The sequence below is a fragment of the Citrus clementina genome, unplaced genomic scaffold (genome assembly GCF_000493195.1).
Source record: "Citrus clementina cultivar Clemenules unplaced genomic scaffold, Citrus_clementina_v1.0 scaffold_1, whole genome shotgun sequence".
In the NCBI taxonomy this organism is placed as follows: domain Eukaryota; kingdom Viridiplantae; phylum Streptophyta; class Magnoliopsida; order Sapindales; family Rutaceae; genus Citrus; species Citrus x clementina.
The window spans coordinates 27,174,579-27,191,158 of record NW_006263303.1 but is presented as its reverse complement, the minus strand read 5'-3'; the positions used below and the strand labels follow the sequence as shown (position 1 = coordinate 27,191,158).

Below are 16,580 nucleotides of genomic sequence, written 5' to 3'. Positions count from 1 at the left end.
TGCAGTATCATCAGATCTATCTCTGATGCAACATCAATACATTCATTCTCTCATATTCCCATTTTCCCACAATTAACAAACAAACAAACAAACAAAGACTCATTTTCAGTCTTTTGTTATTCTTCATTTAACAAATAACAATGCCAGCCACTGATGCAGACTTCGATCTCAGAGTAAGCTTTCACTCACTCAAAAGCCCTCACATTTTCAGTTTTAATTTTCTCACTTCGTCTTCTTTCTTTCCTGCAGTCGCCAACTCAGTCCTCCTCCTTCATCGGGTGAGTGATTGTGTAAATTACAAATTAGTCCCCACATTTTCTCTCTCTCTTTTTTTTTCATTTCAAACGCTTGTGTGTTTTTTCGCAAAAACGTTAAAATGTTTAGGCTTTTTGATTTGAATTTTTAAACTCTTATTAGAGACTATAAATTTGCCGATGTGGCGAACCTGGACCATTGTGCTAAGTACTTGAACCAATCTCTCGTTACCTTCGGATTCCCGGCTTCTCTCGATCTCTTTAGCAATGATCCGGTGCGTTTTTGCTTTTTCTGCTTTTGTTGTAATGTAAGGTGTAGCTTAATTAATTAAATTTTTTTTTTGGTGATTTGGTGTAGGTTTCCATTGCGAGGACTTGCAACTGCATATACTCTTTGTTGCAGCAGAGGCAGCGTGATGTGGAGTATCGAGAGTCTGCTAATGAGCAGAGACAACGGTAGTACATTTATTTGATTTTTCGACTTCAGTTTTTTTGTGCTTATTTTGTATGATCATTATATGTTCATTTTGTGAAAGTATATTACACAAAAATGGGTTCAAGATCCGGGAATTCGTTCAGTGCATGTGTGTTTGTTTGCTTATGCGCGAGTACAGTGTGACCAAGTTGATGTGTTCAGTTTGTGCACGGAGTAAGAGTCATTTTGCTTCTTATGTTATAGGCTATTATCGGACATATCAAGATTAGAAGCTAAAGTTGAGAGGCTTGAGGCACAGATTCAAGCCAAAGATAGAGAGATAGCAACAATTACCCGTACGGTGAGTGACATTTTTAATTTTGTAAGAGTGAAATGCTTTGTTAGGTTGATGAGTATGTTGAACCTGAGTGAATTGGTATATATTATTAGGAAGCCAAAGCTACAGCTGCTTTTAAGGCACAAATTGAAAAGCTGCAGCAGGAACGAGATGAATTTCAAAGGATGGTCATTGGTAATCAGGTTTGGACAATTTGATTTGCCATGCCTTTCTTTACCAGCAGTTCTTCTTCTTCATTTCGATATAAGTTTCACATTCAGATTTGGACAAGGCCTAATGTGATTCTTTGATACCTGCCAAAGCAAGTAAGGACTCAACAAATACATGAGATGAAGAAAAAGGAAAAGGAATACATAAAGTTGCAGGAGAGGTTAAACCAAGTGTTGATGGAGAAAAAGAAGGAATCAAGATCAGGCATGGAAATTATGAATCTGCTGCAGGTACAGATTTTACCAACAGTAATAATGCTTGAGGAAGTATGTCAATTTTCTTTTTCCCTTCTAATAATCTTGATTATTTTTTTGAATGTGCAAACAGAAGGAAGGACGGCAACGTGGGACGTGGAATGGGAAGAAAACTGATAATGATTTCTATAAAAAGATTGTATGCAAAAATACAGTATCTAGTTTAGTATGTTGTACTAACTGGACTGTGAAGATATGATTGATAGTGTACTGTTGGCAGGTGGATGCTTATGAGGTGAAAAATCAAGAATTGATGGCAGAGAATGCTGATTTAAGGGCATTATTACGTTCAATGCAGGTACTAGTTAAACATTGTATTCCTGTTGTCTCTTAGCCTCCCCATAGGCAAGCCTCTACTTAGGCATGTTGAGAATCATACAATGATGCAGTTACATTTGGAAATCTTCATTTGTATGCATGTGAAGTATAGTATTACCTATGCTATTTAATGTTCTTTTAATGGAATGATAGAAAGTTTTTGCTTATTGGGAACTGTAAGTTGATATTACATCACAGAAGTTGTCTAAATTAGTTTAACTTTGACCAAACTTGGTATATTTCCTCCAGATTAAGAACTCATTTTTTAGCACAGGGGTGAAAGACCAACTTGTTTTGTGTAGGAGGGAAACCTTGTTAAGGAAGTAATGCTGCAACTTTTTGGAGTAGAATTTTGTTTCCCTGGAACAATTATGTGTGGCTAAATCATTACTTTTGGGGTATGAAAATGCCGATGTGGTATGCAATGCGTGTACGATAATACCCCCCTATAATGTTATAACATATTCAAAGCATGATTTCATGGGTTAAGCTATATATGTCTCTATTCTTCTGGGGATTCTCTCATGAAGCAGTTTTGATGGCTTGAGGCCATCCTTTGGCACTTGCAGTGGAGACAATTAGCATTGCACCAGACAATGGCCATTGGACCCCTTTTCTTTTTCATCGCCTGTATTGGCTTACCGTGTAGATTGAGTTACCTTGTTGAGCACAAGTAGGTTTTTTCGAGGAATGGTGAGCAATTATGGAGATCTAAAGAAGAAAATCTCCAAAGTTATTATTCACTTAGTTAGCAGCAAATTTGGATATTGGCTCTGGTCTATTATTTGTTTGTTTGAAGAGTGTTACATTTCCAAATGGAAATCTGTTGAAATTTACCTATTATTTTCTGTGTATTTATAATCTTTGGAATTGTTACCCAAGTTCGTTTACACTGTTTGATACTTTTACTTGAAGCTTTTGGGTATTATAAGGTTTCACTTTTTTTTAGTATTGTTGTACATTATGGCAGTAATAGGCATGACTGGATTTGACTGGATTACAGGTGGATATGCGTGATTTTTTGAATGCTCCAAATGGGTCCTCCAAACAATCTATGGCCGTCAATGAAAGACTTGAAACTGACCCCACTCAGTCTCCATTGGGGGGGAGGACTGTATGGCAGCTCTCTTTTAATGCAAATTGGTTCATTTATAGTTGATTAGATGCGTGAACTTTAACAGTTATCATTACAGGATGTCTTTGACCTGCCTTTTCGCATGGGTCGAGATCAAATTGAAGAAAGTCTTCGAACCAAGATGGCTTCTATAAAGGTAATTTTCTTCGATATCAATTTTCATTTCATTATCTTGTGGGTCATGTGATGATATTTTTTTTTCTTTTGGTTGATTCTGTTGAAATTTAAAGGAGCGGTTGGGTCAGTTACAAGATGCACAGAAAGGGGCAGAAGTTACTTCTGAAGCAACTGAGAGAGAGCTTGAACTCGAAGCTCAACTTGTTGAGGCAAGAAGCATAATTCAAGAGCAGGTACTTGACTTTTATATTCAATTTGAGTAAAGTTTTTTGTTGGTTGGATGAACTGCATTGCTAATCCTGACCTGGAAAAAGAAAAGTGGCTATTGCTAGTCCACGAACAGCGAACCATTGCACTGTAAAATTTGGACGTGACCCACATAATAGTGCAATTATGAAAATGTAATGATGTGGATTGTTTTCCAGTGAAACCGATCAGTTGTCTAGGTTAGCAGTAACTGTACTGTTTGCTTGTTATTTTACTGCCTTGGAATCTTTGTCCTTTTATTTTAGCATTATAAAAGCTCTCGCCCTGACCTTCTGAAATTGTAAACGCCATGAACTTTGTTATCTTGATTGTCATTGTTGCATTTTAAGAATTTGTTCGATTATCCTGAAAATTGTTTCCAAGTGTCTTTCAGTGGCCCGCAGCAAATACAATTCAAAAAAGGTCTGAGTCTTTTTTTTTTTTTGGGGGTTCTTTGTCTTATTTGTAGAGCTACGCTATATTTGGTTAACCACGTGCACTTTAAATATGTTAATAGCATCAAAAGTTATTGTCACATTTGGTTTATTCGTTAATTGGTTTAAAGATGAGAAACATGTAATGTTGGGTGTTATTGCAGGCATCAATAATGTCAAAACATTTAGCTAAGTCTGAGAGACCAAGGTATTTCCATGTGCATATGCTTGTTTTTAAATCTGAATACAGATTTAAATCATTATGTACATATGTAAACAGGAGACTAATATTACCATTTTAATTCTGACAGGGAATCTATCATTTCATCATCAGCTGAGGTATAAAAATAAACTGTCTTGAGATCTTTTTCCACAGTAATCATCATTTTGTGGATTTTCTTTTGAATTCTAAACTTAATCTAAAATCTTTCGTGTTTTCTTTTAGTAAATGTCCTACAATTCTATGAGGCCATTACCCATGACATAAGAGGTGAATATATTTACATGTCAATTCTCTTAAGAGGCAACCTTTGTGCAATCAAATATGAAGTTTCACATGAATTGCGGCGCTGTTCTCAATGCCTTATAAATATGTTCAGGGCGTATTAAGCTAAGGAGATTGATGGTATTGTGAAGATTCAGCCTCAAAATAGGTTGATTTCAGCCGTATTCAATTGCATTGCAACAAGCAAGCGTGTAAACCTTTGTTTACTTGGTTGCCTGATTCCTTCATGTTGTTGTAAAACTATGATAGCTCACCTTGCAGCTATATCCAGAGTATGTTAATGTAATTTAGTACCTGAAGGTTGTAGTGTCGCTATAGTTCTTGCTTAGTGAATTCCTTTATTCCAATATATGCTATTGTGTTAACGAATCCTCTTTATGTTTTGTGTATGATTTCTTCCTAGGGGTTAAGATAAGATCATCTGGCAGTAGAAAAATTTTCACGCAATCAATTGTTTTTGGTTGAAAATGTCATGCCACAATTACATAATAAAATGTGAACAATTTTATTAATACTGATTCTAGCCCTTCTAAAGCCATCCTTCCAGACATGCACGTTCAATGAAACTTTCAAACGAACAAAGTTGCCTTCACCGCTTTTTTCTCCTTTTGCCTGCAATCCGTGCGGATATTAGCCGCATTCAGATTTGCATAAGTTAAAATTTAATTTAAAATTTAATAATTTATTTAATAATATTAAATAAAATCTAATCATAATTCAACAATCAACAATTTAATATTTAAAATAACATACAACATCATAAATTCACAAACAAAAATATCACAACATAAATCAAATGTCAATAATAACATAAATCTAAATCTAACCTCACTATAAATCCACAAATAAAATTATAAAAACACCAAGTTCACATAAAATATTATGAATCCCAATATATATATTTTTTACTTTACTTCCACTTATATATTTTTTAATTAATTTTATAATATTTTTTCATTTAACTTATATATTTTTATTTAATTTTAATTTAATTAAAAATTAATGTGGATCCAAATATTCAATTTTCTGAATACATTTGCATCCAGATCTGAATCTGCACGGATTCTATAATTTAGCATATGGATCCGTATTTTTTAATGTATGAATCCAAATTTTTCATGATCCGAATCTTTCAGATCTTTGCAGAGCTAGACCGACCCCGAATATTTTTGTCATCCTTAATCCTAAGTTGAAAGTGAGGGACGAAGTTGAAAATCAGAAATAAAACACGAGCGAGGTGTAACAAAGAATTTAAAATTTTCAAAGGAAAATTTGGATCACGGACGGTTACTATAGTCTATAGTCATTTCCCCAAAATAATAATGCGTTGAAGTGTTGAACTTCCGGGAATTTAATATAAATTTGCTTAAATGACGAGGGCCGGTTTCTATTTTCAATGATTTGGTTAACCACCACCTTCCTCTTCTCCATGTTCATTAATATAAAGACTCTCCACTTCATCGTTAGTAAAATCACATGACCAAGAAGGAAGAAGAAAAAAAACCTCAATAAGTCAAACACAAAGAGCCTGATTATTTTATACAAATACAATGAACCAACCTTAATGCTTCTCCAAATCAGCAATTAATCTTGTTCCCTTTTATACGAGAGAGTGACTCAATTTGCTAAAACAATAGCTGTAGTGAGAAATTGGGGCCATTCCTGTCACCATACCAACAAGTGTAGGGGCACATTTGATTTTTCACTTCCCTAGAGAACCAATCGTGCCCCGACAAGTGTCGAGTCACGCAAATTTGAAAATTACGACCGCAAATTGCAAATAACATTAGAGGTAATTAACAAGCAAGAAAAACTAGGGGCCATATCTTAAGGGTTTGGTAAAATTGCACATGCAATAGAAACCGCCCAGCACAACATATACATATAAATTTTTAACGTAACCTTAAGAACAAAGACAACTATTTCATCTTTTTCCCTCGGGTTTGCTTGCCTACAACAAAAGAAGTCAAGTTACTCCAAAGAGAAGTAACAAAAATAAATGTTAAAAATGAATAAATCAACCCATAATTTGCTCTTAAATAATCAAAACAAAAAGGATCGTGTGCCCTGAAACTCCATCATTGGCCATTAAACCCGGACCATGATTGGACTCTCTATATATACACACACAACTTCAATCATCAACATAAATACACACACACACAACTTCAATCATCAACATAAAACAAGAAAAACGACATGGATTACAATCATCAAAGAAAGGTTTCACTACTCGAAGGAGAAGATTTTTTCTTCAATAAAGTTTTGTCTAGAGGTTCATCCGTGGGATGCTCTTCACGTGCATTGTATTATATAAGCAATACCGAGGGGGTTCCATTTAAATGGGAAATGCAACCGGGCAAGCCTAAGGAGCCACCAAAGGAAGACATTATCCCGCCGCTGAGTCCCCCACCGGCTGTGCTCAGCTTAGGATTACCGAAGCCTGCTATTGAAGAGCCGCCCAGTAATAATAAGGCTTCAATATTGAAATCAATAAAGCTAATGTTTTGGAAGCAAAACAGGAAAGGCCAAGGAGTATTGCTGAACAAAAATAAATATGTTATCCAAAAGGGGTCTAATAATAGTAATAAAGGAAGTATTGCTCATGTGAATGACTTTAGCAGCTCGGAAGAATCTGTCAACTTTGAGTATTACAGCTCTGATGATATTGGCGAAGAGTTTACGGCCTCGTCCCGTAATTCGAGCTCCTCCTCATCAAATTATTCTTCGTTTTCGTTTTGTAATAACAATAATAATAATGCTCATCATTCTTCACAGTCGTCATCAAGAGTGCAAAGCCCTGCGAGGGAACAAATTGATGGGGTATTTTATGGTGGTTGCAGTAAGTGGCGTATTACTTCTGTCCTTGCTCGTGTTGCAAGGAGGATTTGATAATACTTGATTAATTTGATCATGAATTTTACGTTTAGAACGGCATTTTATTTTATTTTTTCTTGTAATATGTGGTGTATACGTAACATAAGCATGTAAATGAAACGTGAATTTTATTAGTATTACCAAATTATCTTCGGTTGATTATGCGACTGAATGCAGGAGCGTATAATTAACCTGCTGCCTAACCTGCTGGCTACGTGTGAGTAATTAAGATGCAGATCAAGAAAATGAAAGAGTCTAAGTTTTCAATAAAATGTGAAAACCATTGTATAATTGACAAACACATTTTTTCTTGTAGGAAATATAAATTTGACCCTTTTTTTCTCAAAAATTGTCAAAGAAGGAAATACAAAGGGCCAAATCCCATTTGAGATCTTTGAAAATATATTTTCCTAAAGGTCTCTCTCTCTCTCTCTCTCTCTCTCTCTCTCTCTGTGGTTTCTTTTAAATATTATTTTGGTCTATTGGAAGTCTAAATCATGATAATAATAGAAGAGCTTGAAAATTTGGTGCAGATTAAGGCGTAATCATCTGCCTCACAAATATTTGTAAGTTTTAATATTAAGTTCTTGTAGACTCTAACGCATTCCCTCGTAAAGCTATTGGGCGTATGACATATTTTGCCTAAACTAAAGCTGTTTCGTGTGTTAGAATTTAAGTATATGGATTTAAACTTTAAGGTGACCATTTTTTTTTTGAAAACCAAATCAACATAATGATATATATAGACACCGATCTCAATGCTCCCCTCTGAAGTTAATCAACTTTTACCTAACTTTTGAAGAATATTTCATAGAAATGTTACTGTATTTCTACAAATTAACCAAAAAAATGATGATAAAAGATAATATTTGGTAAATTCTACAGACAAAGAAAGAAATTAATTAAATGCACAGAAATATTTAATATCAAGTTCCATAAAAATGTGAAAACCGTTATGCAAATAGCTCATTTTTCTTAAAAAGGAAGTAGTATCATTCAAGGATTGTTTTTTATTCAACAAAATATTTATCATTGTTAATTAATTCCTACATTTACCTAACTTGATATAATTTTGATATACTTGCCAATTATGAAGCATGCAACCTCTCTTTATATATATATATACTTAAAATTACTTTGATACAATTTGCATCTACATAAAAAATAAACAACTAAAAACCCAAAAAAGAAAAATGTCTATGAAAGGAGAAAAGAAAGAGAAGCCAGTTTCTGTGCTTGAAGGTGATGAAAAATTCTTGCAAAAAATTCTTTCAAGAGATTTTTCAATGGGGCGTTATTCGCATGTTTCTCAAAACTACCGGAGCGCCGGTGAGGTCCCTTTTCAATGGGAGACGATGCCCGGAACGCCGCGGAATCCGTCAAGTACCGGAGAGAACATTAGGGCAACGTTAATTGAAGAAGAAGAGATTGATATTGGAGCAGTGAGGCCACCGCCGGCTGAGGAAAGCGTTGGCCTGCCAAAGCCGCGAGTGCTGTCGAGGAAAGGAGATACAGCCTTATCTCAGTCCTGCTTTTGGAGGAAGAACGTATGGAAAAGAAGTAAGAAATTTCATCAAGAAAATAGTATTAATAGTACTTTTGATGATAATGAAAGTCTCAAATTCTCGAATTTTTATGACGCTGATTATCGGCCGTTGGCAAGTAACTCAAGCTCTTCGTCGTCGTCGTCGTCATCATTGCCTTTTGCTGATGGCCATGGTACTGCGCATTCATCATCATCATCAAACCTCAAAGGCTTGGCTCGAAAGATTGTAAATTGGGCGTTTTAGAAGTTGCAGTATGAATTTAATTATGTATGTCTCCTATGTTCAGCTATTATGTATTAATGTGTAAACCCTTTGCTATTATATGTTACAACTCTGTAATTACATACACAGTGAGCTTACATATATATGCTGTCACATTTTATCAGAATTAAAATCTAAATCATATCAAAGGTTTTATTGATTATCTTCTCGAAAAATACATGTATGTAGACTATTCTCTCCTAATTTGTGCGAGACCAAGATCCAACCCAAGTCTCTTATTTCTGCAAATAAAAGATATTATAAATCTTATTCAATGAAAAATATCATAATAGAATCAATAAATGGGAATTGGTTGGAATTGAATAAATGAGAATTGGTTGGAATAAGAATGAGAAATCTAAATCCGAATAAACTATTAGAATCGAAATGGAAATGACTTGTATCGCCATTTATGTGTTTATTTCATCATGGAATTAGAATAACTTATTTAAAATTACTAAAATGCCTTATTTAATTATTATTGCTATTTGTTATAATATTTATATTTTTTCAAAAAACTTAATAATAATAATCATCATCATCATCATCATTATACTAACCTATGCTAGCTATTGTTCTTTTAATCGAATAACAGAAAAGATTTTTCATATTGGGAATTGTAAGCTAATATTATATCCAAGAAAACTGTCTTAATTAGGTTTCGATTGCGAGGACTTGCAATTGCATATGCTCTTTGCTGCAGCAGAGGCAGTGCATTTATTTTATTTTTTGACTTCAATTTTCTTGTGCTTATTTTGTATGATCATTATATGTTAATTTTGTGAAAGTATATTACACGAAAAAAGTGTTCGAATTTGTTCAGTGCGTGGTATCAATAAGTTGATGTGTTAAGCTTGTGCATGGAGTAAGGGTCATTTTGTTTTGATGTTACAGGCTTTTATCTATTGATGACCAACGGGCCGGGCCACTAAATGAAGGCTCATGCATGCTCATGCCTGTGCCTGTTATTTTTATTTTTATTTTTTATTTTTGCTTAGACCCAGCTTAGCGTATCTATCATGCCCACACGTGTCGTGCCGTGGACTGTGTTATACCGTGCCTAAAAAAAAACCCGCTAAGAACTTTTCTTTTTTTCTTTTTTTAAGAGCACATGCCAAGTGTTAGCATATTTTTTTCAAGTATATGTATTTTTCTAGATCCATGTGCCTTTAGTCAAATTCAATAGAATCAAAAATTAAAAACTCAAGTTTATATTCAATAATAACAAACTAATAATAGTAAAAGAATATAATATTAATTAGCAAGTTAGATCCTATGATATTAATTTTTTTTTAATAATTAACAAAAACCATAGTAATAAATTTTTCTTATGAATTAACTTAATTGTTAATTTGTACTTATATAGTGTTGTAGATCATAATTCATAATAACATTAAAATAAATTTATAAAATCATGATATTTATAATTTTATTTATTAAAATCATGATATTTATAATTTTATTTATTAAAATCATGATATCAATTATTCATTTAATAAATTATAAATATAAAATAATTATAGTATTCTTTTTAAAACTAAGAATTAAATGAATTTAAAAACATACGATAATAAAATATATTAAATGATTCAATTTCAAGTCATTTGTAAAATTGTAAAATTTTAGATTTGCTTTTATTAAAAAGTGAAACATGCTTATTGTAGGCCTTTTAACGTGTCGTGTTTTAGCCCATCTCTAATCGTGTTGTGCCTTTACGGCTCACGTACCTAAAATTTATAAGCCCAACCCAGCTCGCTTGTGTGCCGTGCCGCCACTTACCTTACCAAAACTTGCTTGTGTCGTGCCGTACCATACCGTATTGTACTGACACATGTCTTCGGGTTGTGCCATGTGCCGTCCGGTCCATTGACAATCTCTACTTTTATCAGATATATGAAGAATAAGACCAAAGTTGAGATAGAGAGATAAGAACAATTATCCGCACGGTGAGTTATATTATAACTTCATAAGAGTAAATCGCTTGCTAGATTGATATATATATATATTTTTAAAGGCTTGCTAGGTTGATGAGTACGTTGAATTGGTATATTATTGGGATGCCGAAGCCAAAACTAAAGCTGCTTTTTCTCATTAAGAGAAGACAGAGACTTCTGAAGGTCTAACTTGTCATATTACAATTTAAAAATTCACCCAATTATAATTTACATTATTTTTCAATATAATAAACTTGTCATATTATTTATTATTTAGTATTATTGATAAATTTCATAGTTTTTTAAAAATAATAAATTTCATACTTACAGTTAATATTTTTTCAAAATAAATTTTATGAATATTCATTGTGGTGGCAACTGTCGTTTGGCAAATACTATAAAATGAAATGAAATAACATGGCGGGAAATCTACTCATGAAATATTATTTGATATTTAAAAATAAATAAAAAAAGACATAATAATGACCGACCATTATCTGACAGAAATCGAAGTAACCAAAAAGCCAGTAAAATGTATTCAGGCGAATTCGACGGAGCTGCCGCCTTTGCCGGCGGTGGATTTATGCCGTCTCAGGCCACCACTGTTCCTGATCCCTCCTCTTCTTTCTCTAAAGTAACTATCTATCTCTCTTCTCTCTCAAAATTTTTAACTTTTATTTTCTATTTTAATCTGTTCTTTTTATGCGGTAATTTCTGGTTAAATAAAGATTTCCTATCCGGAAGATTGAAGAGTTTAATCATATTAGCGCTTTGTGAGTTTCTGAATTAGGCTTTAATTTAATAGTAGATCGGAAATTAGGTTTTCTGAATTTTGCTGGCATCAAAATGGATGAGAAAAGTTCTGTTTGGCTTCTGAGAAAATTGTCGAAACATAGGGCTCCGCTTTGTGCTGATTATTAATTTTATACCCTAAACTATTGAAAGGTAGATAAAAACAGTTTAATTTAAAAGAAAACTCCATTTTTGTTAGTTTTCATCATTGCGAGTGTGTACACGTGTGTGTGTGTGTGTATTTATAAATAAATTTGTTGTGCAGAATCGTAATGTGCGGACCTTGCTGCCGATGACTGTTAAACAATTAAGTGAATTATCAAGTAATGATGAATCGAGTGCTAGCATTGATGGAGCAGATGTCAACACTGTAGGTTTGATGGAAACGCCAAGTTGCATTCATTTTTTTTGCTTTCTGATGATTGGCTTTCTTGAGTTTTGAATTTTGTTTAGATTACAGTTGTGGGGATAGTTTGTGATATGCAAGACAAAGAACCTCAGTTTATATTCCTTATTGATGATGGCACTGGACGGATTGAGTGCAGTAGATGGTGAGTTTTCTTCTATGGTTCTTTCTTTGTGAAATTGAAGTTTAATTGGACAATCTTTGCTGCGTAGTATCTTGATTCTGAGCGAGTTGTATTTTTGTGTTTTGTAGGGCTCATGAACAGATGGAGTTCAATGAAGTGAATCAAATCTCGTATGTCTTTTGTATGCTGAGTTCTTAAACTTTTAGAAATTTTGCAATTTGGGACCATTTCTTAAGAATTGTTTGAATATGCTGGATTCGAAAGTTGAATAGACTTTTCTAAGAATTATAGTAATCATACTTTTTAATTCATTATTCACTGATTAATCTGCAATCAAGAGGAATTGAGGACTTTGAAGTTTTGTGTCGACTGGAATAATTGGTAATTGTGCATGGACAGGCAATTAATCAATTCTGCTCGACTTGTTCTCTCTGTTACCAGGAAAGGAATGTATGTTCGTGTTTATGGACACTTGAAGGCTTTTCAGGATAAAAGAAGCTTAAATGCATACTCCCTTCGGTACAGATTCAACTTATTCTTTTTTTTTTTAATGTTTGAGTTAAACCATATGAAGAATATTAAGGTGTCCATTTACCTCTTGGTTGCAGTGTTATCTATTTGTTTTATGCTATCCATACTGTGTATGCAGCAATATTCTTCATATGTTGTTCGTTGATTACATTTTTTGAAAATGTGAAATCTTCCTTTGTTGAGGTCAAAGTTGTCCATGCGAATGAAAGCCATTTACTATTTAGCATGCAGTTCTCATAGTATTTTTGTGGTCGGCAGCCGTACGTTGTCATGTGCCAATTTGTTGGCCAACTAAATACATGCAAATTGGATTATGATAACGTACACCTGGGTGTTTGTCTCTGCATATCACTTCCACTTTTACTATTTGTTATCTTTTCATGGTAAATGCTATTTTTCAAGTTGTTATGTTTATTCTTACTGCACTCATCTGCTGAGAAAGCTTAAAGATTTACATCCTGTAGCTAGTTTCATCTGTTAAATGATCAAAGTTGGTATTTACGGACAATGGAAATCTCCCATGGTGGTTGTTCTTGTTCCTCATTTCCACTTATTGATCTCGCAAATTTTGTATGATACAATGCTTCATATTAACCTGAGGTTCTACCACACGGTTTGACTTTGAAATTGGTGTGGATTTCAGGCCTATCATTGACTTTAATGAGATTACAAGCCATTTCGTCGAGTGTATATATGTCCAACTCTACAACACCAGGTTACGGGTATTAATCTAAGTGGTGCTCTGCTTCTTGTTGCATGACATTATAATCGATATATATGTGGATGATTATAAACCTTTCAGATGCCAACGAAGCTTTTTTCCTGATAGCATTAGAATTTATTCTGATAAACTACAGGGTGGCAGCAGTAATCAACCCCAGATGACAAATTCTAACCATTTGAAGGAATACAATGCTATTTCCTCTAATCACGTAAAGCGTCAAGCATAATATGATTTTGCTAAGTTTTTGATCGGTTTGTTTTGCGCTCTTTTTAAGTTTCTATCATTTCTCAATCCTCTGGCCAGTATAGCTTTGATGAAGGAAAGAGCATTGATCAGATGGTGTTAGACTTTTTGAGAAGACCTGAGTTTCTGTAAGTTATCTGATATTTTATGTTGTGAAAGTTCTGTTGCTATATTTCAGAGACTCTGACCACACTTCTTTTTTCCTCTTTCTTTTCACTGTTCTCTTTGCCTGAAGCCAATTAATGTCGATGATGCCATAATGAATTTAACACCTTGTTCTCTGACTAGCTGTTGATTTGCTTTGCTTGTGTGTTCTGGTCGATTTTATTTTTGTTTGTTTCTTTTTCTTGCTTGCGTGCTCAGTGTCTATTCAGAATCAAGCCTACTCATATTGGCATGCTGATGTATTCCCTCTTTTCAGTGCAAATAACAATGGAGTTCATCGCAATGTGATTTCTCAACAGCTAAATCTGCCAATGGATAAGCTCATGTCTCTCTCTCTCTCTCTCTCAGTCATGCTTTCTCTCCTATCAAATTGTCTGCAATGCAAAATGCAACATCATAACGTTGAAATTATTTTATTGGCCTTTGACAGGGAAGCTTTAGAATCTCTTAACGAAAATAGCTTGGTTTACTCAATCGATGAGTTTCACTATAAATCAGCTGTCAATGCATGACATGTCGGGCCAAAATTATGCCCATTTGCCAGCCTTGCTATCCCTCTGCAGGTACTTCGCATCGTTCATACTTCATGGTCTGAACTTGTTCCAGAACTGTATTGCGTAACTTAGTGTACTTTTCCTAAGCTCGGTAACCTTGCTCGAGCACTGCATTATGACTTAATGTCTCTCAGATCCAGACAATATTGATTCTCATCTAGTTCGCTTTACTAATTTAGGCTGTGTATGGAATGTTTTCAATTAAGATAGTATCTAAATGAAATTACAAGGTGATCACTGATTAATCTTGTGAACTTGAAGGATTCAAGTTGGCTTAACTCAACTTGTGTAAACTGAATCATGATATACGTACATCAGGGGTTTTAACCCATTTTCAGTCGTAAATGTATTTGCCCGCTCATCCAACAAAATTTTGACATGTTGAAATGGCCGAAAGTTTAAGATATGTGTCAGTTTTGATTGAGCAGAAATGTATGACTTCCTCTCGGATCATTTGTTGACTATCCCGCAATCGAAGTCTGCGAATCACATGGTTTAGATTCGTTGCTGACTTTATTGGAGCCATATCATATCAGATTGTCGGATATGCAGATTACAGAATGTTAAGACAATAAAGAAATGCATATAAAGACAGTGGCAGTATATATCTAACCAGAAAAGATAATGACAAAATATTAATATTAAATTAATAAATTAGAAAAAGGTCATGTGAGAAGTAATCATAAAGTAATAATCTAAATAATAAATAATAGAACAATAAGTAGTGAACGTGAGGAATGATTCGTTTCACTGGCCACGAACCCAAACTCACGTTACTTTTTAAAACATAGTTTGACCGCTATCATTTATCAAAATGACAGCTGATTTCTTACTGTATTTTGGAGGGCCCCATCACTCATTTTTAAGATTTTTCTAATATTTTTCTTTTAAAAATCACCGGCTCGGTTTTGTTTCATTGCCTTTTATCAATTTTTGTTCTCATCAATTTAAATTATGGTTTTGAAGTGACTTAGAAAGTGAATTTAAATGGAGTCCAAATGCAGGTTCTGCAACTCTATCAATTGCTTGGATGATAAATATCATTTTCCACACGTGTGGGCTCTATTTGCCATGAGTTTAATTTGTACTTTTATTATGTAAACTGTAATGTAAAATATTAAAAAAATTGAAATTTTCTACTAATTATAAAAATATATATATATATATATATATATATATAAAACATACTAACCTTAATTTATATATATATATAAAGTTAAAGTCTAACAATTAGTTACTATTCAAAAAAAATTAAAGTATGCAAGTGTCCTACTTACTACTTAAAATGCTTTTGCAAAAAAAGTACTTAGTTCTTCATTAAAAAAAAATGTAGTTATTTTTTAAAAAATTGTTCCCAAATGCATTCTTTTTGTAAAGAGAGTCAAAAACACTCCTGCCGAACTCTCTACCAAATACCAATCTCCTTTCTAGGATCTTTTCCATTAGTGTCTGGTTTGCTTAGTGTTAATTAATTTAATTTTTTAACACCAATTGATAACATATCCAGGTTTTGAGGGGAGTGCATGCGCTTGGTTTGTAATTAAACCTAATCTTTGAAAAAAAAAATCACGTGATGCTTGCTTTGTCTTGCAGGCTGCAGCTCAACTTTATCTTTAGGTTAATAATAAGACACAATCTTGCGTTAAAACTTGGGACATGTGGGCGCAAGGGCCGGAGTGGAGATGGCCATGGGGTGGTGATCTGATCTTCTACTCACCTAATCCTATTACAGGGTAACAGGTACATTGAATTTATTTATTATATACATTAAAAAAAAAAAAGCCAAACTTGGATTTGTCTTTGGAATTTTTCTCTTTTGGTAGGTTCCCCTTTTTTTCTCTTTTACTTTTTAGTTTATTTTTGAAGATTCGAATTAAAACTAAAAAAAAAAAATTGATAGATTCACAAGGTTGTGAATGAATGAATCGAATTAGAATTGATCTTCAAATTGATCCAATTTGATTTGATTTGGTTTCGTCGTACTTTTAGTAATTTTACTACTTAAAAATATTTTTAAAAATAAATTAAAAGAACGATGATTGTAATATGAGATTTCCAAACATAATCTCTCTCAAGCAAGAGCCCTCATTTTCTTTCATGTAGACACGTAGGCACGCTATTAAATCACATGATTTAACAATGTATTCACATTTAAAAAAAATGAGGATATCCACAC

At 33.5% G+C, this 16,580-nt stretch overlaps 2 protein-coding genes across 6 annotated transcripts; both read left to right on the top strand.

The window, feature by feature from the left end:
* On the top strand, positions 1 to 4,574 carry LOC18055637 (afadin- and alpha-actinin-binding protein). 5 transcript variants are annotated; one of them, XM_006453304.2, is made up of 16 exons: positions 1 to 173; positions 250 to 278; positions 418 to 529; positions 613 to 710; positions 934 to 1,030; positions 1,120 to 1,209; positions 1,330 to 1,467; positions 1,565 to 1,630; positions 1,712 to 1,789; positions 2,813 to 2,923; positions 3,003 to 3,080; positions 3,175 to 3,294; positions 3,906 to 3,949; positions 4,053 to 4,080; positions 4,187 to 4,231; positions 4,341 to 4,574. In XM_006453304.2, the coding sequence occupies exons 1-15, from the start codon at positions 141 to 143 to the stop codon at positions 4,187 to 4,189; spliced, it is 1,125 nt and encodes a 374-aa protein (XP_006453367.1). In that variant the 5' UTR covers positions 1 to 140; the 3' UTR covers positions 4,190 to 4,231; positions 4,341 to 4,574. The 5 variants fall into 5 exon arrangements, with proteins under 5 accessions (XP_006453367.1, XP_024048027.1, XP_006453368.1 ...); XM_024192259.1 differs by lacking the exon at positions 3,906 to 3,949; XM_006453305.2 differs by having other exon boundaries at positions 4,187 to 4,574.
* Positions 4,575 to 11,338: 6,764 nt separating this feature from the next.
* Positions 11,339 to 14,755, top strand: LOC18055634 (replication protein A 32 kDa subunit B). Its single transcript, XM_006453300.2, has 10 exons — positions 11,339 to 11,499; positions 11,923 to 12,027; positions 12,111 to 12,208; positions 12,316 to 12,357; positions 12,629 to 12,706; positions 13,362 to 13,440; positions 13,576 to 13,650; positions 13,746 to 13,813; positions 14,107 to 14,175; positions 14,281 to 14,755. Exons 1-10 carry the CDS (start codon positions 11,398 to 11,400, stop codon positions 14,360 to 14,362), a joined length of 798 nt encoding a protein of 265 aa, XP_006453363.1. The 5' UTR covers positions 11,339 to 11,397; the 3' UTR covers positions 14,363 to 14,755.
* The last annotated feature ends 1,825 nt before the right edge of the window (positions 14,756 to 16,580 follow it).

Bases quoted from the DNA above. Each gene is read 5' to 3' on its own strand.
- LOC18055634 (XM_006453300.2), top strand. From the start codon at position 11,398: ATGTATTCAGGCGAATTCGACGGAGCTGCCGCCTTTGCCGGCGGTGGA. The intron at 12,028-12,110 runs GTAGGTTTGATG...AATTTTGTTTAG, and splicing joins ATGGAGCAGATGTCAACACT to ATTACAGTTGTGGGGATAGT. The intron at 13,814-14,106 runs GTAAGTTATCTG...CCCTCTTTTCAG, and splicing joins TTGAGAAGACCTGAGTTTCT to TGCAAATAACAATGGAGTTC.
- LOC18055637 (XM_024192257.1), top strand. From the start codon at position 141: ATGCCAGCCACTGATGCAGACTTCGATCTCAGA. The intron at 1,790-2,812 runs GTACTAGTTAAA...ACTGGATTACAG, and splicing joins CATTATTACGTTCAATGCAG to GTGGATATGCGTGATTTTTT. The intron at 3,081-3,174 runs GTAATTTTCTTC...TGAAATTTAAAG, and splicing joins CCAAGATGGCTTCTATAAAG to GAGCGGTTGGGTCAGTTACA.